Source organism: Eschrichtius robustus, chromosome 11 (assembly GCF_028021215.1).
Source record: "Eschrichtius robustus isolate mEscRob2 chromosome 11, mEscRob2.pri, whole genome shotgun sequence".
In the NCBI taxonomy this organism is placed as follows: Eukaryota; Metazoa; Chordata; class Mammalia; order Artiodactyla; family Eschrichtiidae; genus Eschrichtius; species Eschrichtius robustus.
This window is the reverse complement of record NC_090834.1, coordinates 105,343,072-105,370,648: the sequence shown is the minus strand read 5'-3', so window position 1 is coordinate 105,370,648 and position 27,577 is coordinate 105,343,072. Positions and strand designations below refer to the sequence as shown.

The 27,577-nt window shown below is 44.0% G+C and overlaps 2 protein-coding genes across 2 annotated transcripts; both read left to right on the top strand.

The window, feature by feature from the left end:
• Positions 1-2: 2 nt before the first annotated feature.
• TEX54 (testis expressed 54) lies at positions 3-547 on the top strand. The gene is made up of 2 exons (XM_068555887.1): positions 3-227; positions 333-547. Exons 1-2 carry the CDS (start codon positions 149-151, stop codon positions 545-547), a joined length of 294 nt encoding a protein of 97 aa, XP_068411988.1. The 5' UTR covers positions 3-148.
• A 325-nt stretch (positions 548-872) lies between these two features.
• Positions 873-27,576, top strand: STX5 (syntaxin 5). Its single transcript, XM_068555238.1, has 11 exons — positions 873-1,010; positions 1,696-1,939; positions 3,130-3,200; positions 3,366-3,421; positions 3,540-3,610; positions 7,323-7,439; positions 7,518-7,574; positions 7,749-7,830; positions 8,298-8,404; positions 8,574-8,695; positions 26,826-27,576. The coding sequence occupies exons 2-11, from the start codon at positions 1,715-1,717 to the stop codon at positions 26,983-26,985; spliced, it is 1,068 nt and encodes a 355-aa protein (XP_068411339.1). The 5' UTR covers positions 873-1,010; positions 1,696-1,714; the 3' UTR covers positions 26,986-27,576.
• The last annotated feature ends 1 nt before the right edge of the window (position 27,577 follows it).

Here is a 27,577-nt window from a genome sequence, read left to right as displayed (position 1 = left end):
CCTGAGCCTTTTGTGTTGGCAGAAAGGAAAGAGTGAAGGCTGCTCCCTGAGCTGGGGTGATGGGGGGGTATCTGACGTCACAAAAGCAGCGCCGGGAGTCGGCGGGCTGGCGTGGGTGGAACCGAGTGCGGAGGCCGCGCGTGAGGCCATGGGCTGCTGCCAAGGCAAGGACTTTCAGACTTCGGATGAGCAGGCCAAGGAGGCCGGGTCAGAGGAAGTTCAGGAAGGTGGGACCGGAGACACAAGGGTGCCCAGGGAGCCGGGAGTGCGGGATGGACCACCCGGAGGTTGGACTGGGGAGGGTAGAGCTCAGCGGCCTCGCATCCTCGCAGGCAAAGAAGGGGTCGATGCAGACTCGGCGGAAAACCGGAATCTCAGGTCGCACGAAAGGCTTCTGATCACTGTGCTGTGGCGGCGGCTCTCCCTGTTCAGCCGTCGGGGCTCCTCGCGGTCAAACAAGAGGCAATCAGTCCAGAATCCAAAGCAGGCGTGTACGTTCCAGGAGTGCAACCGGGAGGGGATCCAGGAGGAGCCGGAGAAGGGGTGACCCCAGCCTTGTTCTCAGTCCGCCCCAGCCTCCCTCCAGAGAATAAAGTTTCTAACTTGTACCTGCTTGAGAGCTTCTGCCTCCAAGGCTCGCTTTTGCGCGCACAGGGCGCGGGCACCACCAGTGCTGCGGGCTCTTTAAGGCTCCTCCCCCGAGGCTGGCCCAGCCCCTTGGGCTCGCAGCCCCCGTTCCTTGGGGGCGGGGCCACGGTTGCGGCCTAGCCAATGGGAGAGCGGAGTTGCATTTGCGTTTGGGTGGAGGGGCGTGTCTCTCGGGTCGCCGGGCTTGAAAAGGCGTGGCACCGCCCTCTCGTCTCCGGGGGTGGGGTTATGTGTGGGTGACGTGGCGGCTTCTAGTCTTTGGTCGGGTTTCGGCGGCTTCGGTTCCCGGGGAGAAGGCGGTGACGGCCCGAGGGATTGTGGCAGTGGCGGTGGCGGCGGCGGCGCCAGGCGGCAGAGAGGAGGTAGGACACGCTCTAAGAGGGGTCTGACCGCAGTGTCTGCTCTGGACAGTTCTTTCCGGGGACGGCGCGGGCTGGGGGGAAGGGAACCAGGGACAAGCGGGCAAGTCCTGCCGGCCCGGCTCGAAGTGAGCGAATACGTCGCCGTCCAATCAGGAAAGCCCCTGTTGAGAAAGACGTCGGCCTTAGCTAATCAGTGGTTGCAGTCCTCCAGACGGTGGGACTTAGGCGAATCGAGGGTGGTACTTCCTGCTTCTATAAACACCTAGAGATTTACCCCCTCCGCCCACCGAAGTGTGTCCCTCTCAGGAGGTCCGTCACCGTTTCTCCCTGACGAGTCGGAGGAACCCGTGGATACGAGAGGGCCCAGTTAGGGCCCAGGGCAGTTGCACGGGCCGGGCTGGAGCTTCGGAGCCACAGGACCTGGCTCTGGCCCTGCCTCTACTTCAGGGCCCGGCCCGCGCTCTGGCCGCCAGAACCAAGTTGGAAGAAGAGTCTGAGGAGCGGGACGGCTTGGGCCAGAGAAGAAGCGGGGTCCTGCCCGCTGCGGTTCGGCCCCAGGATCTGCGGGAGGCTTCGGGCGCGAAAGTCCGTGCCAAGTGCAGAGGGGCCCCGAGGATCTGCTGGTTGGGGGGGATTTGTGGGGAAGGAGGCTGCCTGGGGAATGATACTCTTCCCTCCACCACAGTCCAAGGTTATGCGTCTCAATGATCCCGCGGAAACGCTACGGATCTAAGAACACGGATCAGGGTGTCTACCTGGGTCTCTCAAAGACACAGGTCCTGTCCCCTGCAACTGCTGGCAGTAGCAGCAGCGACATCGCCCCTCTGCCCCCCCCAGTGGCCCTGGTCCCTCCCCCTCCCGACACCATGTCCTGCCGGGATCGGACCCAGGAGTTCCTGTCTGCCTGCAAGTCCCTGCAGAGCCGTCAGGTAAGGACCTGGAGTGGGAAAGGCAAGAGCGACTCTTACTCAGACCTGGGAGAGGCGGTGCTCTAGCACCGTTGTTTGAAGTAATTTTTGGGGGAGCCCGATGGAGAACTGGTCCATCTTGGGGAGGGTGGTAGGATCTACCAAGCAACAGAGAAGATGTGGGCTAGCTAATCTAGAGGCAAGGATCTAGGCTTTTTTTTAATTATTATTAAATCAGGAATTCCCTGAGCGTAGGGTTGGTATTCTGGAAGGAATATCTCAGGGCAAGAGGTGGCTGCAAGTATATTTGGTTTGGATAAGAAACAGGTTCTCGAAAGAGCTTTTAGCTCAGAGACAAGCCCTTTGAATTCTAGTTCCAGTATAATTTTACCACGTTTGCTCTGTGACAACACAGAAGTTAATCTAGTTGGACCCCAGGTTTTGCATCTGTAAAATGAAGGAAGGTTTCTAAATAAGTAGTTCTAATCAAAACCACTTTGGAGTGCTTTTTTAAAAATTAGATTTGTCTTGGTCCAGACTTTCTGAATCCAAGTGGAACCTGAATAAATGTAATTTAAAATATTTTTAGTGGTCAGCTCTTGTTAGCTGCTCTTCTGTACGATCTCCATGAGTTTTACGTTTATCCTTTCTGATTCCCGGATTGGAGGAATAGAATGGTAATACTAGTTACCATTTATTTAGTGCTTAGAATGGACCTGGTATTTGGCTAAAATAATTTACAACCCTTAGGTTTTTTTTTTTAAATTTTTTAAAATTTATATATTTATTTTATTATTTGTTTTTGGCTGCATTGGGTCTTAGTTGCGGCATGTGACTCTTAGTTGCAGCATGTGGGATCTAGTTCCCTGACCAGGGATCGAACCCCGGCCCCCTGCACTGGGAGCGCTGAGTCTTATCCACTGGACTACCAGGGAAGTCCCAACCCTTAGGTTTTTTAATCTTAGCAAGAACAAGAGGTGTGTGGATTGTCTTCATTTTACAGAAGAGGAAGTAGAGATTCAGAATGGTTTAAGCAACTTGCCTCAAACCCCCCATGTAGTAAGAGGTGGCACCTAGGTCTACCTGTATGGACCGTCTGGTGGAGGATGCCGCTAGTGTTAGAGGGTGAGTTTAGTAGACACCTGAGGAACAGTGAAAGCTGGAAATGGGGAGGGAAAACTAAAGTTTTACCTCTTGACGTTGCTTTTCAGAATGGAATCCAGACAAACAAGCCAGCTCTGCGTGCTGTCCGGCAGCGCAGTGAATTCACCCTCATGGCCAAGTGAGTTGAGAGAAGTTATGTGGTGGGATGACCAGTGTCTGAGGAGAGGTAGCCTTGCCTGTGGTGACCTTGGCTGTAAGGACTGGGATTGGTTGTGCTGGTGCTAATGTGGGAAAGGCCCTCTCCTTCCCTTCCCGCAGTGTTCCCATTAATGCTCGTTTGCAGGCGCATTGGGAAAGACCTCAGCAACACATTTGCCAAGCTGGAGAAGCTGACAATCTGTGAGTGTTCCCGGGGCCTTTCAGAACTGGGGCAGTGAACCCGGGAGGGCGGAGGAACCGTACTTCCTGAGCCTGGTCTTCGACCTCACCTGTCGTGGCTTCTTGTTTGTCTCTGCAGTGGCAAAGCGCAAGTCCCTCTTTGATGATAAAGCAGTGGAAATTGAGGAGCTAACTTATATTATCAAACAGGTGAGCGACTAGCGATCGGGAGAGCCCAGCATTTCAATTGGATCACTTCCATCATTTTCCCTTGCTCTAGGGTCCCAGAGAAAAGTTTCTAGAGCCAGCCCCAAACATCCCACTCATCCATTGTGTCAGTGATCATCTACTGTGTACAAAGCTCCACGCTGGGCACTTGCCACACAAACATTACGAGGCAAGATACCTGCCTTCAAGGGCTTATTGTCTAGAAGAGGTATCCAGCCCCATAAACTCACACTTACAATGAATAGGAGGCAAGTGGTACGGAAAAGATCTTATGAAAAGATGAATGAAATAGTCTGGGGACACTGGGAAAGATTTTATTGAGGATGTGACATCTGAGCTGGTTTCAAGGCTTGTGGAGAAGCAGTGGAAGAACATGCCAGACAAAGGAAACAGTGTGTGCAGAGGCATGTCTTATAAAAGGGAAAGTTCAAGTTTTTGCTCAGATATCACCTGCCCAGGGAGGCCTGCTGTCACCATGCTGTTTAATACCCCAGCGCCCCAAACTCTCATCTCCCTTATGTTGCTCTAGTTCCTTTTTTATAGCACTTGTTACATTCTAACTGTCTCTATAATTAATTTGTTTGTTTGTTTCCTCCCACTTACCTCATCTTCCTCAAAAAAAGAAAAAAAAAGTGCTAATGCCATAAGAGCAGAGATTTTTCTTTCTGTTTGTTCATGGATGTATCCCAGATGCCTGTAACAGTGTCTGGCGTGTATTAGGTACTCAGTATTTGTTGATCGAATGAGTGATTGGCAGCAGATGAGGCTGAAAAGGTAGACTGGTAGCTGTCTGTGAAGATCATCATGGGGACTTACTAAGGAGTGTGGAATCACTCTGAAGTGTGTGGGCTGCAAAGACGATTAGAACCTGGATTCCAATTCTGTCTGCAAGATCCTAGTATAGCAGTTCTAACAGTGTTATTTGTTTCTTTCCCGGAACAATGTAATAAGAATAAAATGAGAAATTGAATGACCATGGGGGAAAAAGGAACACCCTGGAGCATGAACGGTCAGAGAGGCTAGGCTTGTGCAGTCCTCCAGTATGAAGATGATTACGGCAGAGGCCAAAGGGCAGACACATTCTGGAGATGCTGTGCTGAGTAGAAAAGAGAGGGTTCCGTTAACTACTGGGGCATCATTGCATAGGCATTTAAGAACCAGTGACTGGATTTAGACAGACTTTAAATCCCAGGCTCACCAATTATGGTGTGCCCTTGGGTAAGCTACCTAACTACTCTGAGCTTCAGTTCACTTATAAATAAAAAGGGCATAATAACAGTACCCACCTCACAGGGTTGTTATGAGGATTTATTAGTTTATTTTTTCAATCACTCACGTTATTGAGTGACTTTGGCTGCCTGGTTCTGGGGCTTCAGCAGTGAACAAGACAAATGCAGTCCCTGCCCTTGGGAACTTCCTTGCTGAATGGGTGAACTAGACACTATACAAGCAGACAGAAGAGACAGTTTCAGGTAGTGGCACATCCTATTAAAGAAATGAGGTGAGTGAGTTCCTCAGGGTAGGGGCCTACTTTATATGGGGTGATCTAGGATGGTTTGGCTGAGGAAGGGACACGGAGACCTGAATGGTAAGGAGAAAGTTGGTCATCCAAAGATCTGACGGGGGCACATTCCAGAAAGTGGGACTAGCAAAGGGAAAGGCCCCGAGGCCTGGGCAACCTTGACGTGAAAGGCTGTGAAACAGGCCAGTGTGGCTGCAGCACAGCCAGTGAGAAGGAGGGCTTTGGGGGGGGTGAGGTCAGAGGAGTGAGTGGGGCGAGACCACGTAGCCCGTGTAAGCTAGGTAAGGAATTTGGATCGTGTACTAAGTTTAGTGGGAAGCTCTTGGAAGATTTTGAAGCAGGGAAATGACATGCACTATTTTTGGTTTAGAAGATCACTCTGGTTGTTGTGTAGAAAGCGCATTGTAGGGGGCAAATTCTAAAAGGAAGATCACTTAGGAGGCTCTGGGCAATTTTTAGAGAGAGGACAGTTTGGACTAGGGTGGCTCTGTTAGAGAAGGAGATGAGTGGACACATTCAGAGTATATGTTGGAATCAGCTGGGTTCTTTGTGGGTTCCTTGTGGATTAAGGGAAGGAGAGAGGAATTGAGGATGATTTCTTAAGGTTTTTTTCTGAGCAACTGGTGAGCGGTGGTGCCATTTACCAAAATGGCAAAGAAGGAAGGGGGAATAGCTCTGGGGGGGAAATTAAGAGTTATTTTCTATGTTAAGAGAAAGTCGTAAGCTGCTTAGCAGGTCGCATGGTGCACAGTAATCAAACCCGAGACCGCTGTTCTGTTCACAAAGTGCTGAGTATGTAGTAAACGCTCAGTGTAGGTTATGGTTGTGCTGTGGCATATAGGTTGGGTTAAGGAGATGTCAGTATGTGACTTAGAAGCTTCTAGCTTGGGCGACTAAGTGGGGAGTGGTGCCATTTTCTAAGTTCCTGGGGGAGGAGATTTTATGGGGGAAAAACCTGGCATGCAATTTTGGACACACGGCTGTGAGGAGGCTCCACTAACTCCAGAGGGACAGAGCAGCCAGCAGCGGAAATTGTCCAGGGGTCTCGAGAGAATTTGGGGGCTAGGGTACTAATTGGAGGGATACTACCTGGGGGTACTATTGGAGGGACTGTAGAAGTTGCCTAATCTAGTTTTTTCTTAACTTTCATTTATTTATTTATTTATATTTTGGCTGCGTTGGGTCTTTGTTGCTGCACGCGGACTTTCTCTAGTTGCGGCGAGCAGGGGCTACTCTTCGTTGCAGTGCGTGGGCTTCTCATTGCGGTGGCTTCTCTTGTTGCGGAGCACGGGCTCTAGGTGCACGGGCTTCAGTAGTTGTGGCTTGTGGGCTCAGTAATTGTGGCTCTCAGGCTCTAGAGCGCAGGCTCAGTAGTTGAGGCGCATGGGCTTGAGGTGGATTCTTAACCACTGTGCCACCAGGGAAGTCCCTAATCTAGTTTTTTTCCTAGCCTGTTCCTTGAGCTCACTATTTTTGAACTCTTCCCCTCTCCCTCCTTCTTCCTCTGGTCCTTCCCTGGACTTTGCTGTCCTGGGGCGGCAAGCTTTCTCTGCCACTCCCAGCCGCCTCCTTCATCTCCCTTGTCTCACGAGGCCCTCGGCAGGCAGGATTGGGAAGCAGATGATCCATTGGCCTGGTGTAGAAAGCCTGGCTGTGCTACTAATTCATCGTGTGTAACGTTAGACAAGTCACATCTTTCACTCTTTTGCAACAGTAATTTTTAAAAGGAATTCTGTATATGAAAAGCATTTCGTTGATGCTTCTGGGAAGCCATGGTGCCTTTGACTCTTCCCGTCTCCTGAGTACAGCACAGATGCTTTGTTGCTCAGCATGCTCTGGGTCTGAGATTTTGGCCTTTTGAAGGGTTCTATGGCCACGAGCATGGCCTCACAGTGGGGGTAGGACAGCAGGGTGGAGGGAGTAAACACCTCAGGTCTTTACGAATGACGGGGCCATATTTCACCTCTTTCTGGCTCTACCCCGCAGGGACTGAGCCTGAGCAAACTCCAGAGCTTGGACTATCCCAGCAGGCCCTTCCGGTCTGTCCAAGATACCATCACCCCTGCTAATAATGTCCACCCTGCCATCCCTGCCAGAGATGTCCATGTGGGAGACACGCTGGCTGAGGACCCCATGGTTGATACTCAGTTTTTCTGTTGGCTCTTTCACCAGGACATCAATAGCCTCAACAAACAAATCGCCCAGCTTCAAGATTTCGTGAGAGCCAAGGGCAGCCAGAGCGGCCGGCACCTGCAAACCCATTCCAATACCATCGTGGTCTCCCTGCAGGTGGGACCCGGGAGAGGGAGAGGCAGAAGGGAGGAAGGCGTTGTCTTCTCTGGCTGACCCTCTCTCCTTTTCTTTCAGTCAAAACTGGCCTCCATGTCCAATGACTTCAAATCAGTTTTAGAAGTGAGGACAGAGGTGAGAAGAATCTGTGTAGGAGGGATAGGAATCGGGGTGAGGGCCCCAGAGGGAAGTGGGAAGGGGACAAGTGGAAGGGCAAGGGCAACAGGGTCACGGGCACCAGGAGAAATCTCTTTAATGTGCCCGCTTTCCAGCGGCCTCAGGACCTTTGCATTTCTTCCCCAACCCTAGAACCTGAAGCAGCAGAGGAGCCGGCGGGAGCAGTTCTCCCGGGCACCCGTGTCAGCCCTGCCCCTTGCCCCCAACCACCTAGGTAAGTCACAGGCAATACAGGGAGCCCTGATAAGGCTTAGTTACTCCGGTTCTGGTATCTTCCAAAGGCAGGGGTTTGGTAGGAGAATGGAGGGCCAAGGAGGTTGCTAGGCTTTGTCTCTCAGAGGTCAGACCTGATTGCTGGGATTTATGATCCACACCTAGTCTCCAGCATTCTCAGTGTTGGGGGTGAATTCAATCATGTTCAGAAGAATGAGAGTTTCTAATTTTTTTTGCACTCACTTGTTGTATTCCCATTCTGTCATTTAATTTTCACAACCACCTTTTGAGAAAGCAACTATTATTATCCCCCATTTTACAGGTGAGGAAACTGAGACTCAGAGAGGTTAAATGACTTGTCCAGGTTCACAAGGCTAGTAAGTGCCAGAGCTGGAATTCAAATCCAGAGCATGTGGGCTTTGAACCTTTTAACCACTAAGAAGTGCTGTGTCTTCTTTCTTCCCCCAGGGGGCGGTGCTGTGGTTTTGGGGGCGGAGTCTCGAGCCTCTGGGGACGTGGCCATTAACATGATGGACTCTAGGACCAGCCAGCAGCTGCAGCTCATTGATGAGCAGGTATCCACGCTCTGAGCTTGGGAGGAGTTGCTCCTCTGTTTTCCTCTGTGGTCACAAGCAAGCGTTTGGAAAGTGCCATGGGTGGAATGGCAAAGTGGAGGGTCCTAAAGAGGCAGGCCCTACCCTGCAGAAGCTCCCAGTGCTCATGTATGCTGTCTCTCCTCTGAAGGATTCCTACATCCAGAGCCGGGCAGACACCATGCAGAATATTGAGTCCACAATTGTTGAGCTGGGCTCCATCTTCCAGCAGTTGGCACACATGGTTAAGGAACAGGAAGAAACCATTCAGAGGTGAGATTCTTTCTCTCCTTAACTTCAAAAACAGGAGCCTTCTCTTCCCTGTGGATTGGCATCCTAAAGGTCCCCAGGGACAGCCTGATGCCCTTTGAAAGAGAAGAGTGAATCCTGTCCACCCATAGGGTCAAGTTCACCTGCCTCCATCCACTCAACAAGTGTTAATTGAGCACCTGTTCCTTGTCAAGCACTGTCCTAGGTGCTGGGGATACAGTGATGAATAGCACAGTTAAGTCTATTTTGTGGAGCTTACTTTGTAGTATGGAATTTAATAGTGTGGATGAGAACAGCTGTTAAAAAGAATTGAGAAGAAATTTTCAGGTACTAATAAGGGCTATACTGAGAATTAAAGTCGGATGAGGTGTTCAGAAAGTGATGGAGGAGGTATATCAGATTGGGCGGCAGGGAAGGCTGCTCTGAAGACTTGATATTTAAGCAGAGACATGAACTACAAGAGGGATCCAACCATGCAAAGGAGAGGGTTAAGAGTTGTCTAGGCAGTGCGGACAGCTAGAGCAAAGGCCCTATGATGGGACAGTCTTGCTGTATTGAAGAATCAAAGGACTTCCCTGGTGGCACAGTGGTTAAGAATCCGCCTGCCAATGCAGGGGACACGGGTTCGATCCCTGGTCCAGGAAGATCCCACAGGCTGCGGAGCAACTAAGCACGTGCACCACAACTACTGAGCCTGCGCTCTAGAGCCCGTGAGCCACAACTACTGAGCCCACGTGCCACAGCTACAGAAGCCCATGCGCCTAAAGCCCGAGCTCCACAACGAGAGAAACCACTGCAATGAGAATCCTGTGCACTGCAACGAAGAATAGCCCCCACTCGATGCAACTGGAGAAAGCCTGTGTGCAGCAAGGAAGACCCAACGCAACCAAATAAATTAATTAATTTTTTAAAAAATTTTAAAAGAATCAAGAAGGCCAGTGCAGCTGGAAAGCAATGAACAGGAAGAGAAAGGTACAGGATAAGACTGGAGGGAGGTAGGCAGAGCCCACGCACGGGAAGGCCTCTCTGCTCCCCTGGGGCCCCCTGCTACTGCACGAGGCATTTTATCTGCTCCTCTTTGGCACTTAGCGTTCGTTCAGTCAGTTACGGAGATACAGTCAAGGATGAAAGAGACAAAGAACCCTCCGCTTGTGGAATACACATTGTTGTAGGGGAGATAGATAAGTTAAAATATACATAATAAGTAAATGGTCCAGTGTATATTTTTGCCCAGTGATAAATCCATAAATAAAAGTAGAGTAGGGTAAACTAATCAGGAGTTCTAGGTTTGGAGGAGCAAGTTGTAATTTTAAATAGGATGGTTATTAAGAGAGGCCCTATTAAGAAGATGACGTCTATCCAAGAAGGGGGAAGGTAAGGGAGTTTGCCATGTGGATATATGGAGAAGAGTACCAGGCAGAGGGAAGAACCAGTGTAAAGGCCTTCAGGCAAGAATATGTCTGATGAGTTAAAGGACAGCAAAGAAGCCACTGCATCTGGGGACAGGTGAGAAGGAGAGTAGTACTGGGTGAGGTTAGAAGGGAAATGGGAGACCAGATCATGTGGGGCCTTTTAAAGCCAGTGTGAGGATTTAGCGTTTACTCTGAGTGACATGGGGAGCCACTGCAGGGTTTTGATGAACGGTTATACTATCTGATTTCTGCTTGCTTTATTTATTTTCTGGGCCGCACTGCGTGGCTTGTGGGATCTTAGTTCCTTGACCAGGGATTGAACCAGGCCACCGCAGTGAAAGCGCCAAGTCCTAACCACTGAACTGCTAGGGAAGAATCATTTGGTTGCTGTAGTCAGAACAGATTGTAAGGACCTAGGATAGATGCAGGGAGATGGGTGCAGAGGCCTTTTCAGTAATCTAGGCAAGAGGTGATGGTAGCTGGGACCAAGGTTGTATGAGTAGTAGTTGCACTCTGGATGTATTTTGGAGGTAGAACCAATAGGATCAATTACTTGATGAACTGAATGCAGGGCGTGAGAGAAAAAGAATTTATGATAACTCCAGGCTTTTGATGTGAGCAATCAAAGGGATTCATGCTCTTCACTTGAAATAGGGCTGGTTACGCAGGGTAGAGTAGATTTGGGGCAAAATAAGTTGTGTTGGACACGTCCAGCAAGAGGTGGACAGTTGTTTGTTAGACATCTAGGTGGAGATAGTGAACAGGCCGATAGATATAAGGAGTTGAGGAGACAGGTCTGGGCCAAGAGTGGGCAGAATTGGACTTTGAAACTAGGCCAAGGGAGTTCTAAGAGGAGGATCAAGCACTGAGTCCCAGGGCTATTTCTGGACTCAGTTCTCAGTTCTGAGGGAGGGCACTGAACAGGAGCACAGCTTGTGAGGTAGGAAGAAAAATAAATGAATGTGGTGTCCTAGGAGCCAGGAGAAGAAAATGATTCAGGGAAAGAATAATCAGCTGTGACAAATTTTGCTTATAGGCCAAGCAAGATGAGAGCTGAGAATTTAATTGGAGTGTTTAGTTCATTAATAGTTAATAATTTTTGCTAAGGTTGGATTTAGGCCTACCATTTTACTATTTTTTTTTCTGTTTTTCCCTTCTGTTTTTTGTTCCTCTCTTCCTTCTTTCCTGTCTTTTGAACAGTTGGAAAAAAAATTTTTAATTCCATTTAAATTTGTCTGTTGGTATTTTAGCTATATGTAATTGCTTTTTTTTTCCCCCAGTGGTTGCTCTAGGGATTACAATATGCATCATTAACTTTTCACAGTCAGCTTCATATAAAATGTGAGAACTTTGCAACCCTCTTCTCCATCTTTTATGCTTTAGTTGTCATATTTGTTGCATCTACATACTTTATAAACTCCACAATATAATAGTATAATTTTTATCTTAAAGAAATTAAGAGGAAAAAATAGTCTTTTATACTTACTCATATATTTACTGTTTCTAGTGTTCTTCATTTCTTCCCGAATATCCAGTTTCCATCACTTCCCTTTAACCTGGAGAATTTTCCATAGTACTTTTTGTAGTGCAGTTCTGCTGATGACAAATTCTTTTACTTTTCTTTTTTTTAATATAAATTTATTTATTCATTTATTTAATTTTTGGCTGCATTGGGTCTTCGCTGCTGCACATGGGTTTTCTCTAGTTGCTGAGAGCGGGGGCTACTCTTTGTTGCAGTGCACGGGCTTCTCATTGCAGTGTCTTCCCTTGTTGCGGAGCATGGGCTCTAGGCGCATGGGCTTCAGTAGTTGTGGCGCTTGGGCTTCAGTAGTTGTGGCTCACGGGCTCTAGAGCGCAGGCTCAGTAGCTGTGGTTCACGGGCTTAGTTGCTCCGTGGCATGTGGGATCTTCCCGGACCAGGGCTCGAACCCGTGTCCCCTGCATTGACAGGTGGATTCTTAACCACTGCACCACCAGGGAAGCCCCTTCTTTGAATTTATGCTGCTTGGGGTTCTCTGAGCTTCTTGAATCTGTAAATTTATGTCTTTCACAAAGTTTAGGGAATATTTGACCATTATTTCTTCAAGATTTTTTTCTGCCTCTTTCTCTTTCTGTTTTCTTCTTCTAGGAATATATATATATATATATATATATATATATACACACACATATATATAATCAACTGTGGGAATTCCCTGGTGGTCCAGTGGTTAGGACTCAGCACTTTCACTGCCAAGGGCCTGGGTTTGATCCCTCGTTGGAGAACTAAAATCCCGCAAGCCACGTGGCACGGCCAAAAAAAAATCAACTATAACTATATATTTATTTTGCTGATATATATGTATCAACAAATTACATCTCATTAGGAGGCATTTAATGTCAGATTGACCCTGTATTATCTAGAACAAGTTTGATCACTTGATTAAGGTAGTAACAGATAATCTCTCCTTTTAAAAGTACATTTTCTTCTTTGCAATCAGCAAGTGATTATGGGATACCCTGTTCCCAAAAAGCCTTTAACCTAATGATTCTAGTAGCCAGTTATGATGCTTGTCTGGTCTGAATCAATTTATCTAATTTGGGTGTGTGTTTTCTGTAAAGAAGAGCTTTCCTTTATTAACTGTATGAGCTGAAGTTCATCTTTTTTTTTTTTTAGAAATTATTATTTATTTATTTTTGGCTGTGTTGGGTCTTCGTTTCTGTGCGAGGGCTTTCTCTAGTTGTGGCAAGCGGGGGCCACTCTTCATCGCGGTGCGCAGGCCTCTCACTATCGTGGCCTCTCTTGTTGCGGAGCACAGGCTCCAGTCGCGCAGGCTCAGTAGTTGTGGCTCACAGGCCCAGTTGCTCCGTGGCACGTGGGATCTTCCCAGACCAGGGATTGAACCTGTGTCCCTAGCATTGGCAGGCAGATTCTCAACTACTGTGCCACCAGGGAAGCCCCATATGTTTGTATTCTAATGGGAATGATCCAGCAGAGAAATAAAAATTGATAATATAGCAGGCAGGGGGAAGAATCTTAAAGTTATGTCTTTGAGAAGGTGAGAGGAAGTGGGATCCAGTGGATAAGTAGAGGACTTGGCTTTGAGACGAGCTGGTGAGAGCTGGGAAAGCAGATGCTGGGGGGAGGGACCAAGATAGCTGAACTCATGGCACTGTGTAAATGCCTGGGACTCAGCACCTAATAGTTGAATAAATAAACAAACATCCTTTTAACCATTGGTTGCCAAACCTGGGTGTTCATAGGAACCCCCTCCCCCTATAGAGCTTATAAAAAATGAAGATCTTGCCAACCAGTGGCTGGCAGCCGCTGCACAAGGCAGAGCCTGGCAACTAACCAGACCATGGGCCAGCCACGCCTACTGGGCCACCTACGCCTAGTCAGCCCCACCACAGCAGAAGGGCCCACACAATATGGGGCAGCCCTAGAGCATATAGCTCTGGTGACCGAGGGAAGTGAACTGCTGGGATGCATAGGACATCTCCTATGAAAGGCCATTTCTCTAAGGTCAGGAAACATAACGAACCTACCAGGTACATAGAAATAAAAGCAGCAAATTGGGCAAAATGAGGCAACAGAGGAGCATGTTCCAATCAAACGAACAAGTTAAGACCCCAGAAGAAGAACTTAAGTGAAGTGGAGATAGGCAAACTACCTGATAAAGAAGAGTTCAAGGTAGTGATCATAAAGATGATCAAGGAACTTGGGAGAAGAATGGATGAACACAGTGAGAAGATTAACAAAGAGTTAGAAGATGTAAAGAAGAACCAAACAGATGAATATAACTGAAATGAAAAATATACTAGAAGGAATCAACAGTAGATTAAATGATACAGAGGAATGGATCAGTGAGTTGGAAGATAAGAGTAGTGGAAATCACTGAAACTGAAAAGAAAAAAAAAAAGTGAGCACAGTTTAAGAGACCTCTGGGACATCAAGTGTACTAACATCTGCATTATAAGGGTCCCAGAGGGGAAGGGAGAAAGAGACAGAGAACGTATTGGGAGACATAATATTATAGCTGAAAACTTTCCTGACCTGGGGAAAGAAAACAGACATCCAGGTCCAGGACACCCAGAGAGTCCCGAACAGCATCAACCTGAAGAGGACCACACAAAGACACATTGTAATTAAAATAGCAAAAATTAAAGACAGAGAATATTAAAAGCAGCAAGGGAAAAATAACAAGTTATGTACAAGAGAACTCCCATAAGGCTATCAGTTGACTTTTCCAGCAAAACTCTGCAGTCCAGAAGGGAGTGACATGATATATTTAAAGTGATGAAAAGGAAAAACCTACAGCAAGAACACCATACCTGCCAAGGCTTTCATTCAGATTTGATGAGGGAATCAAACATTTTATAGACAAGCAGAAGCTAAAAGAGTTCAGCACCACCAAACCAGCTTTAGAAGAAATGTTAAGGGGACTTCCCTAAGTAAAAAAAGGCCACAACTAGAAACATGAAAATTATGAAAGGAAAAAGCTCATTGGTAAAATTAAATATACAGTAAAAGTAGTAAATCAACCACTTACAAAACTGGTAGGAAAATTAAAAGACAAAGAGTAAAATCACCTATATCTACAATAAGTAAGTAAGGGGTACACAAAACAAAAAGTTGTAAAATATGTCAAAAACTAACTGTGGGGGAGGGGAGTAAAAATACATTTGAACTTAAGAGATCAGCAACTTAAAATAACCACATATGTATATTTATAGATTGCTATATATAAACCTATGGTGACCATAAACCAAAAATCTATAATAGATTTACAAAAAAGAGAAAAGAATTCAAACATAACACCAAAGATAGTCATCACATCATAAGGGAAGAGAACAAAAGAAGAAAGGAACAAAAAGAACTACAAAAACAACCCTCAAACAACTAACGAAATGGCAATAAGTACATACCTATCAATAATTACTTTAAATGTAAATGGACTAAGTGCCCCAATCAAAAGGCATAGAGTGCCTGAATGGATACAAAAACAAGACCCATATATATGCTGCCTATATATGACTCACTTCAGATCTAAAGACACACACACAGACTGAAAGGGGATGGAAAAAGGTATTCCATGCAGATGGAAATCATAAGAAAGCTGGGTAGCAATACTTATATCATACAAAACAGACTTTAAAACAAAGACTGTAACAAGAGACAAAGAAGGACATTACATAATGATCAAGGGATCAATCCAATAAGAAGATATAACAATTGTAGACATACATGCACCCAGACATAGGAGCACCTGAATATATAAAGCAAATATTAACAGACATAAAGGAAGAAATTGACACTAACACAATAATAGTAGGGAACCTTAATATCTCACTTATATTAATGGACACATCAGACAAGAAGTCAATAAGGAAACACTGGCCTTAAGTGACACATTAGACCAAATGGGTTTATATAGAGAACATTCCTCCAAAAGCAGCAGAATACAAATTCTTTTCAAGTGCATATGGAACATTCTCCAGGATATATTACACTCTAGGCCACAAACCAAGTGTTAGTAAATTTAAGAAAACTGAAATCATATCAAGCGTCTTTTCCAGCCACAATGCTATGAGAGTAGAAATCAACTACAAGAAGAAAATGCAAAAAAAACTAACAAGTGGAGACTGAACAATATGCTGCTAAACAACCAATGGATCACTGAAGAAATGAAAGGAGAAATAAAAATTACCTGGAGACAAAATGAAAACAATAATCCAAAATCTGTGGGATGCAGCAACAGCAGTTCTAAGAGGGAAGTTTATAGCAATAGAAGCCTGCCTCAGGAAATAAAAATCTCAAACAACCTACCCTTACACCTAAAGGAACTAGAAAACGAAGAACAAACAAACCCAAAGTTAGTAGAGGAAAGAAGTAATAAAGATTAGGGAAGAAATAAATGAAATAGAGACTAAAAAAAAATAGAAAAGATCAATGAAAGTAAGAAGAGATAAACAAGATTGATAAACCTTTAGCCAAACGTATAAAGAAGAAAAGAGAGAGGGCCTAAGACAATAAAATCAGAAAAAGGAGAAGTTACAACTGATACTACAGAAATACAAAGGATCAAAAGAGATTACTATGAAAACTATATGCCAATAAAATGGACAACCCAGAAGCAGAGAACAAATTCCTAGAAACGTATAATCTCCCAAGATGAATTAGGAAGAAATAGAAAATATGAACAGACCAATTACCAGTAGTGAATCAGTAATTTTAAAAAACTTCCAACAAAAGTCCAGGACCAGATCGCTTCACAGGTGAATTCTACCAAATGTTTAGAGAAGAGTTAACACCTATCCTCAAACTATTTCAAAAAATTGTGGAGGAAGGAGTGATCCTAAACTCATTCTACGAAGCCAGCATCACCCTGATACCAAACCAAAGATATCACAGAAAATAAAATTACAGGCCAATATCACTGATGAACATAAATACAAAAATCCTCAACAAAATATTAGCAGACTGAATCCAACAATACATTAAAAATACACACCATGATCAAGTGGGAGCTTATTCCAGGGATGCAAGGATGTTTCAATCCACAAATCAGTGTGATATACCACATTAACAAACTGAAGAATAAAAATTATAGAGCATTTCAATAGGTGCAGATAAAGCTTTTGACAAAATTCAACATCCATGTATGATACAAACTCTTCACAAGTGGGCGGAACATGCCTCAACATAATAAAGGCCATATACGATAAGCCCACAGCTAACATCATACTCAGTGGAAAGCTGAAAGCATATCCTCGAGATCAGGAACAAGGATGCCCCCTCTCACCACTTTTATTCAGCATAGTATTGGAAGTTGTATCCACAGCAATCAGAAGAAAAAGAAATGAATCCAGATTGTAAAGGAAGAAGTAAAACTGTCACTGCAAACGACATGATACATAGAAAACCCTGAAGATGCCACCAAAAAGCTACTAGAGCTCATCAATAAATTCAGTAAAGTTGCAGGATACAAAATTAATACACAGGAATCTGTTGAATTTCTATACACCAACAACAAACTATCAGAAAGAGAAATAAGGAAACTCATTTACAATCACATCAAAAAGAACAGGCATAAATCTAAGGCAGTAAAAGACCTGTACTTGGAAAACTATAAGACACTGATGAAAGAAATTGAAGAGGACACAAACAGATGGAACAATATTCCATGTTCTTGTATTGGAAGAATTAATATTATTAAAATGACCATACTACCCAAGGCAATCTACAGATTCAGTGCAATCCCTATAAAATACTAATGGCATTTAGTCTTTTTTTTATTTTAATTTTATTTATTTTTTTATACAGCAGGTTCTTATTAGTCATCAATTTTATACACATCAGTGTATACATGTCAATCCCAATCTCCCAATTCATCACACCACCCCACCCCCACCCCCCCACCGTTTTCCCCCCTTGGTGTCCATACGTTTGTTCTCTACATCTGTGTCTCAATTTCTGCCCTGCAAACTGGTTCATCTGTACCATTTTTCTAGGTTCCACATATATGCATTAATATACAATATTTGTTTTTCTGTTTCTGACTTACTTCACTCTGTGTGACAGTCTCTAGATCCATCCACGTCTCAACAAATGACCCAATTTCGTTCCTTTTTATGGCTGAGTAATATTCCATTGTATATATGTACCACATCTTCTTTATCCATTCGTCTGTCGGTGGGCATTTAGGTTGCTTCCATGACCTGGCTATTGTAAATAGTGCTGCAATGAACATTGGGGTGCATATGTCTTTTTGAATTATGGTTTTCTCTGGGTATAGGCCCAGTAGTGGGGTTGCTGGATCATATGGTAGTTCTATTTTTAGTTTTTTAAGGAACCTCCATACTGTTCTCCATAGTGGCTGTATCAATTTACATTCCCACCAACAGTGCAAGAGGGTTCCCTTTTCTCCACACCCTCTCCAGCATTTGTTGTTTGTAGATTTTCTTATGATGCCCATTCTAACTGGTATGAGGTGATACCTCATTGTAGTTTTGATTTGTATTTCTCTAATAATTAGTGATGTTGAGCAGCCTTTCATGTGCTTCTTGGCCATCTGTATGTCTTCTTTGGAGAAATGTTTATGTAGGCCTTCTGCCCATTTTTGGATTGGGTTGTTTGTTTTTTTAATGTTGAGCTGCATGAGCTGTTTGTATATTTTGGAGATTAATCCTTTGTCCATTGATTAGTTTGCAAATATTTTCTCCCATTCTGAGGGTTCTCTTTTCGTCTTGTTTATGGTTTCCTTTGCTGTGCAAAAGCTTTGAAATTTCATTAGGTCCCATTTGTTTATTTTTGTTTTTATTTTCATTACTCTAGGAGGTGGATCAAAAAAGATCTTGCTGTGACTTATGTCAAAGAGTGTTCTTCCTATGTTTTCCTCTAAGAGTTTTATAGTGTCCAGTTTTACATTTAGGTCTCTAATCCATTTTGAGTTTATTTTTGTGTATGGTGTTAGGGAGTGTTCTAATTTCATTCTTTTATATGTAGCTGTCCAGTTTTCCCAGCACCACTTATTGAAGAGACTGTCTTTTCTCCATTGTATATCCTTGCCTCCTTTGTCATAGATTAGTTGACCACAGGTGCATGGGTTTATCTCTGGGCTTTCTATCTTGTTCCATTGATCTGTGTTTCTGTTTTTGTGCCAGTACCATATTGTCTTGATTACTGTAGCTTTGTAGGATAGTCTGAAGTCAGGGAGTCTGATTCCTCCAGCTCCATTTTTTTCCCTCAAGACTGCTTTGGCTATTCGGGGTCTTTTGTGTCTCCATACAAATTTTCAGATTTTTTTGTTCTAGTTCCGTAAAAAATGCCATTGGTAATTTGATAGGGATTGCATTGAATCTGTAGATTGCTTTGGGTAGTATAGTCATTTTCACAATATTGATTCTTCCAATCCAAGAACATGGTATATCTCTCCATCTGTTGGTATCATCTTTAATTTCTTTCATCAGTGTCATAGTTTTCTGCATACAGGTCTTTTGTCTCCCTAGGTAGGTTTATTCCTAGATATTTTATTCTCTTTGTTGCAATGGTAAATGGGAGTGTTTCCTTAATTTCTCTTTCAGATTTTTCATCATTAGTGTATAGGAATGCAAGAGATTTCTGTGCATTAATTTTGTATCCTGAAACTTTACTAAATTCATTGATGAGCTCTAGTAGTTTTCTGGTGGCATCTCTAGGATCCTCTATGTATAGTATCATGTCATCTGCAAACAGTGACAGTTTTACTTGTTCTTTTCCAATTCGTATTCCTTTTATTTCTTTTTCTTCTCTGATTGCCGTGGCTAGGACTTCCAAAACTATGTTGAATAACAGTGGTGAGAGTGGACATCCGTGTCTTGTTCCTGATCTTAGAGGAAGTGCTTTCAGTTTTTCACCATTGAGAATGATGTTTGCTGTGGGTTTGTCGTATATAGCCTTTATTATGTTGAGGTAGGTTCCCTCTATGCCTACTTTCTGGAGAGTTTTTATCATAAATGGGTGTTGAATTTTGTCAGAAGCTTTTTCTGCATCTGTTGAGATGATCATATGGTTTCTATTCTTCAATTTGTTAATATGGTGTATCACATTGATTGATTTGCATGTATTGAAGAATCCTTGCATCCCTGGGATAAATCCCACTTGATCATGGTGTATGATCCTTTTAATGTGTTGTTGGATTCTGTTTGCTAGTATTTTGTTGAGGATTTTTGCATCTATATTCATCAGTGATATTGGTCTGTAATTTTCTTTTTTTGTAGTATCTTTGTCTGGTTTTGGTATCAGGCTGATGGTGGCCTCATAGAATGAGTTTGGGAGTGTTCCTTCCTCTGCAATTTTTTGGACGAGTTTGAGAGGGATGGGTGTTAGCTCTTCTCTAAATGTTTGATAGAATTCACCTGTGAAGTAATGGCATTTAGTCTTTTGTGGAGACACAAAAGACTTGCAATATCCAAAACAATTTTGAGAAAGAACAGAGCTTGAGGTGTCATGCTCCTTGTCTTCAGACTGTACCAAAGCTACAGTAATCAAAACACTATGGTACTGAAACAGAAACAGACACATCAATGAAACAGAATAGAGAGCCCAGAAATAAACCCACGCACTTATGGTCAATTAATCTATGACACAGGAAGCATCAATATACAGTAGGGAAGAGACGGTCTCTTCAGTAAGTGATGCTGGGAAAACCAGACAGTTACATGTAAAAGAATGAAATTGGAGCATTTTCTCACACCATATACAAAAGTAAACTCAAAGTGTGGGAATTCCCTGGCGGTCCAGTGGTTAGGACTCTGCGCTTCCACTGCCAGGGGCCCGGGTCAGGGAACTAAGATCCCACAAGCCACATGGTGCATCAAAAAAAAAAAAAAAAAGTAAACTCAAAGTGGATTAAAGACCCGAAATGTGAGACCAGAAACCATAAAATTCCTAGAAGAAAACACAGGCAGAACACTCTTTGACATAAATCATAGCAATATTTTTTGCATCCATCTCCTAAAGCAAAGGAAACAAAACCAAAAATAAACAACTGGGACCGAATCAAGGTTTTGCACAGCAAAGGAAACCACTGACAAAACAGAAAGATAGCTTACCAAAATAGAAGATATTTGCAAATGATATGACTGATGGGTTAATTTACAAAATGTATAAACAGCTCATACAACTCAACATCAAAAAATCAAACAACCCGATCAAAAAATGAGTAGAGGGACTTCCCTGGAGGTCCAGTGGTTAAGACTCTGTGCTCCCAATTCAGGAGGCACAGGTTCGATCCCTGGTCAGGGAACTGGCATCCTGTAAGCTGAACAGCACAGCCAAAAAAAAAAAAGAAAAGGCAGAAGACCTGAATAGACATTTTTCCAAAGAAGACATACAGATGGCCAACAGGCACATGAAAAGATGCTCAACATTGTTAATCATTAGAGACATGCAAGTCAAAACCACAATAAGATACCATCTCACACCTGTCAGACTGGCTATCATCAAAAAGACCACAAATAACAAATGGTGGTAAGGATATGGAGAAAAGGGAACCCTTGTGCACTGTTGGTGGGAATGTAAATTGGTGCAGCTACTGTGGGAAACAGTATGGAGGTTCCTCAAAAAAGTAAAAACATTAGAACGACCATATGGTCCAGCAGTTCCACTCCACTCCTAGGTATATATCCAAAGAAAACGAAAACACTAATTTGAAAAGATACATTCACCCCAGTGTTCACAGCACCACTATTTAGAATAGCCAAGATATGGAAACATCCTAGGTGTCCATCAACAGGTGAATGGATAAAGAAGATGTAGTGTATGTATACAATGGAATACTGCTCAGCCATAAAAAGAATGAAATCTTGCCATTTGCAGCAACTCTTGCAACAGTGAACAGGCTTGGAGTGTATTATGCTTAGTGAAATAAGTCAAAGACAAATAGTGTATGATATCACTTATATGTGGAATCTAAAAAATAAGACAAACTACTGAAAGAGACAAAAAAGAGACAGACTCAGATACAAAGAACAAACTAGTGGTTACCAGTGGGGAGAGTGAAGGGGGAGGGGCAACACATGGGTGGGGGATTAAGAGGTACAGACTACTGTGTATAAAATAGGCTACAAGGATATATTGTACAGTTCAGACAATATAGACAATATTTTATAATAACTAATTGGAGTATAACTTTTAAAAATTGTGAATCACTATGTTGTACATCTAAAACATATAATATTGTAAATCAACAATACGTCAATTAAAAAAACGGAAAGAAAAAAATGAATGAATATAGCAAAACAGAAACAAATTCACAGATATAGAGAACAAACTAGTGGTTACTGATGGGGAGAGGGAAGGGAGAGGGGCAAGATGGGGGAAGGGTTTAAGAGATAAAAACTGCATATAAAATAAGCTACAAGAATATAAATATTTTACAGCACAGGGAATATAGCCAAAATTTTATAATAACTTTAAATGGAGTATAATCTATAAAAATTTTGAATCACCATGTTTTATACCTGAAATTACTATAGTATCTTAAATCAGCTATACCTAATTTAAAAATATATTTTCTCCTGGAAAAAAAAAAAAAAAATGAAGGTTCCTGGCAGTCCACTGCACTCACATCTGTGGAATCAGAATCTCCAAGTGTGAGGCCAGGAACCTGTTTTTTTTACCTTGCCCAATTCTTCAGACTACTTCTATGTTCTCAGTTCGGTAAGAAGGAAGGCCATTAGTGGAGAGAATCAAGGAGAGGAGGTGTGGGAGTTTTGAGGAATCCACAGGTTCACACATTCCCGCCCACTTGCTCTGATGCCTTCAGGCAGTGTCCAGGCCTGGATGTTCTTTATTCCCCACAGCACCTAGCAAGCAGAGCGCTTGTACTCTTGGTTGTTGATCAAGTGAAACTGCGTGAACACCTGCATTTGTATAAAGCAGGTTTCCCAACACCAGTGCATTAAGCAGCCTCACATATTTAAATGGGCAATTTAACGGCACTGTGAAGACAGCAGTCTTGATCCTAGAACCAGGAGGATTGACTGATTCTTATCTGGTTCAACTGAGACCTAGGGAATTCAGTTGAATTGCTGAGTTAGGCCATAAACACTGGAGCTTCTCAGGCTACAATGTTTTTGTTTTCGTTTTTTGGTTGCATTGGGTCTTTGTTGCTGTGCGCGCTCTAGTTGCAGCGAGCAGGGGCTACTCTTCGTTGTGGTGCGTGGGCTTCTCATTGTGGTGGCTTCTCGTTGTGGAGCATGGGCTGTAGGTGCATGGGCTTCAGTAGCTGTGGCACACGGGCTCAGTGGTTGTGGCTCGTGGGGTCTAGAGCACAGGCTCAGTAGTTGTGGCTCATGGGCTTAGTTGCTCCGCGGCATGTGGGATCTTCCCGGACCAGGGCTCGAACCCGTGTCCCCTGCATTGGCAGGCAGACTCTCAACCACGGCGCCACCAGGGAAGCCCTACAGTGTATTTTGAATATTAGAATATTATAGATTCAAAGAAACAGATTTGTATCAATAAAAGCTTTGTGTTCTTTCCCCAATGCATATGTGTTTTTTTTAAGAATTTATTTATTATTATTATTTATTTTTTTGGCTGCGTTGGGTCTTCGTTGCTGTGCGCAGGCTTTCTCTAGTTGTGGCGAGCGGGGGCTACTCTTCGTTGTGGTGTGCAGGCTTCTCATCGCGGTGGCTTCTCTTGCTGTGGAACACGGGCTCTAGGTGCGCAGGCTCCAGTAGTTGTGGCTCACGGGCTCAGTAGTTGTGGCTCACGGGCTCTAGAGCACAGGCTCAGCAGTTGTGGTGCATGGGCTTAGTTGCTCCGTGGCATGTGGGATCTTCCCTGACCAGGGCTCAAACCCGTGTCCCCTGCATTGGCAGGTGGATTCTTAACCACTGCGCCACCAGGGAAGCCCCTGCATATGTGTTTTAAATAGAGTTAGGGAATTCCCTGGCGGTCCAGTGGTTAGGACTCTGCACTTCCACTGCAGGGGGCATGGGTTCCATCCCTGGACAGGGAACTAAAATCCTGCATGCCACGCAGCGAGGCCAAAAAGAAACAAAAAACAAACAAACAAAAAAACCCCACAAACGGAAAACAAAACTGAAAGCCTTTTATTTTTTAAAAAAAGTTAGAGTTATAGTATGTATACAACTTTACATTCTAGTCTTCCTTGAAAAAGTGTCATAAGTATTTTTCGGTGTTAGTACTCATTTGTTCATTGGTTTAGCAAACATTTGTCGTTGCTCCTGTGAGCTAGTCCTCCTGGATCTGGGGATAGGGAGAGAACGCAAGAGGCCGCAGACTGGTGCTGGGTGAGGAGAATGAGGTTTGTTCTGGGACAGCTGAGAGGCATGAGATGCATGGTCTAAATGCTTAGAAGAGAGGGCTAAGCTAGAGATAAGGACTTGGGAGTCAGCTTCTTGGTGAAACCATGGAGGTAGATGAGACTACCCAGGGACAATGGGTAAAGTGAGAATAAGGACAGGACAGCTCCCCATGGATTCCAGGCATATGTGGTGAAGGGAAGAATCTGTCCAAGAGACTGAGGAGGAAGTTTTAGGGAGATGAGAGAAAAAAGCAAAGAGATGTGAAGCTGAGGTGGAAAGAATTTTAGGGAGAAAGGGGTCGTTATTTCTTGGTGCCCCTGAGAAAGGAAGTGTGAATTAAGGATCCTCAAGCATTACTTGGATCAGGGGGCTTGGATTAACTGGATCAGTGCCAGCAATTTCAATTGAGTGGCTCAGAAGCAATCTGGCGGTAGATTGAAACCTAAAAGGGAAATAACAAAGGAGACAAAATTTGTGGGCAATGATATGAAAAAGAAACTGAAATTTTGAAAGGATGATATTTTTAAAGTAGACTCAGATATTCTTGTGTTTGCTTCCTGCAAATGCCAGTGGATCTGGATTTGAGCACCCTCTTGAGAAACCACTGATTTAGTCCAAAGTTCTCAGTATGTAGTTTTCTGGGCCCCACCCTAGAATCTCTGAATGTGAGACCTAAGAATTTGCTTTTTTTTTTTTTTCTGCCCACTCCTTGTGGTATGTGGGATCTTAGTTCCCCAACCAGGGATCAAACCCCGGCTCACAGCAGTGAAAACGCTGAGTCTTAACCACTGGACCGCCAGGGAATTCCCTCGCGGTCCCGTGGTTAGGACTCCACGCTTTCACTGCTGTGGGCTCAGGTTCGACCCCTGGTCGGGGAATTAAGAGCCCACAAGTCACTTGGCTTGGCAGAAAAAAAAAAAAAGTAAAAGAATTTGCGTTTTTGAGACGCTCAACAGGTGATTCTTATTTTTTTCTAAGGTAGAAAAACTGCTGATCTAGTGTTACTCAGTCATTTTCCTTTTACCTCCAACTTGTAAATTAAAAACTTTCAAACTATAGAAAAGTTGGGAGGATAGCATAAGGAACACCTATATTCCTTTCACCTGGATTCACCCACTGTTGACATTCTATCACATTTGCTTCCTCTCACCTTTTTTTTTTTCTGAATCATTTAAAAGTAGGTGCAAACATCATGACATTTTATCCCCAGATACTTCAGCAAGCATCTGCCAAAAATAGGTATTCTCCTGAGCAGCCACAATACCATTATCAAGCCTAAGAAAATGAACAATTCTCCAACACAGTCCAGTACTCAGTCCATACTCAAATTTCCCCAACTGTTCTAAAAAAAAAGTTTTTAGCTTTTTTCCTTCAATTTAAGATTCAGACAACATTCACACATTTCATTTGATTGTTGTGTCTCTTTAGTCTGCTTTTGTTTTTTTTGTGTGTGTGATACTTTTTTTTTGAAGAGGCCAGTGTCTCTTGTACGAGGTCCTACATGTTTATTTGTCCACTGTTTTCCCTATGATTAAATTTAAGTTCCATGTATTTGGCCGGCTACGAAGATGATCATATCAGTAGGCACTTGATGAGGTTATCTGTTTTATTGGTGATACCAAGTTTGGCCACTTGTTCAAGGTGGTGACCATCAGACTGAGTCATCTGTGGAGTGATGCTTTGAGTCCCTGTGAAATTTCCAGCTCCTTAGCCCCCTGATGGTCCTTGCCTGATTCGTTTGTGAGAGTGTGTGTTGCAAAATGGTAATTTTCTAATTTGCTCATTCCTTCTACATTTATTAGCTGACATTCTTCCTTAAAGAAGTTTTCTGTCTTAAAATTACTATAGAATAATAGTAATTTCTTTCCTTGTATTAGATTTCATTCACAGACTCCCATTTAAAATCTTTTATATGCCAGATTGCATTCATTGTTTTCCCATTTTTGTTAAGCAAAGCCATTATAATTGCCAATATGCATGAGCTTAATTGGGTATGAGATGACAAACGCATCCACACTTCTCAATGTAATTATAGCCAAAAGCTAGGAAACCTGATACTTCAATTAGCCTCCCTGACATAAACAGGGAGTCATGTACAATCCAGGCTCCTGTATTTGGACAGAGATTAGCTCACCGTCCTCCTGACCACCTTACCAGGACCTTGGGCTTGCAGCCACTGGCCCAGCCTTTCCTCTCACTTACCTACTTGATTACCAGGCTCCACCAACTTTTCTGACCTCACAGCTCCCACAGGTGCCTGCTCCCAGCGACTCCCTGCAAAGACCAGCGTTTATATTTGGTTTTTTAGGACTGCATATTCAGATTAGCTGGGATATGTTTGATTTTCCTCAGCAGTGTCTCAAGAGATTGCCATTGTTCTGAGAACTTCTCTATATCCTGAGAGACATGTTCTCCTAATATAGGGCTTTTCTTATCCCTTGACTTCCTGTCCATATCATCAACTTTTTCTTCCTTTCTCACTCAGAACCAGGGTTTCCTTACCATAATGGTCTGTGAACTTATCCCCCTTTTTACAAATGCAATACTGTTTATTAGATAAAAATCAATAAATACCAATGAGCAAAAAAATATAACTAACATTTTGGATCCTCTTAGTATGGGTTGGGCACTTTATATAACTCATTTAAGACTGACAACAAACTTACCATTTGTGTTATCCTCATTTTTCCTTCCTTTGCAGTTGAGGAAAATGAGACTTGAAGTTAAATGACTGGCTTAGGGTCATAAGCTAATAAGTTGCAGAGTTGATTTTCAAACCACAGCCAAGACTTGTTTATATTACCCTTCCAGAGCTTTTTCTATATATCAAATACAAATATATATACATGCAGAAAATACACTTCAACAGCATTCTTTTTAATCCAGTGTCATTCTCTTTCCCCTCCTCCTGGCCCTATCCCCAGGATCGACGAGAACGTGCTGGGAGCCCAGCTGGATGTTGAGGCCGCCCACTCAGAGATCCTCAAGTACTTCCAGTCGGTCACCTCCAACCGGTGGCTTATGGTCAAAATCTTCCTCATCCTCATTGTCTTCTTCATCATCTTTGTGGTCTTCCTTGCCTGAACCCTCTCCACTCTGAGGCACTCCATGGGGGTTTGGAACCCTCCAGGGAGGGCAGGTGGCCAGAGCTGCCACTGAGCCTATGCAGGGTGCTTGGGAGAAAGGCCTTGTTTCCTTCAAACTGCTAAGAATGGCCACTGCCCCCAATCCCCCACTCCTTGCCTCTGGCCACCCTGTCCTCCCCTCACCACCCTCCAGCCCATGAAACACACACGGTTCTGGATTTGGACTCTGCTGTGAAGTGGCTGGAAGGGAGCAGAGGCCAACTGGGGGGCTCAACGCGCAGGTTGTCTCCACTAGGAGATTCTTATAAACCCTCCCCAGCCTGTCGCAAAAGAAACTTTGGCAGCAAGGGGAGGTGATGTCCTCCCCCACCTTCCTGAGAGTGAGGAGAGGAAGTGAAACTGGTCCAGGGACAAACTTTCCCATCTGGGTTAGAATTTGACCTCTTCTTCCTCTCTTCACCATGTGAGGCAGGAGGCCCTGAGCCCCTCGGCTGCCTGCATAACCCCAACTTTGGCTGCAGGTGACTCTCAATCTGCCAAATGTGCTGCAGCCTGTTTTCTCCCAATTACAACAAGACTGTCAGCCTCAC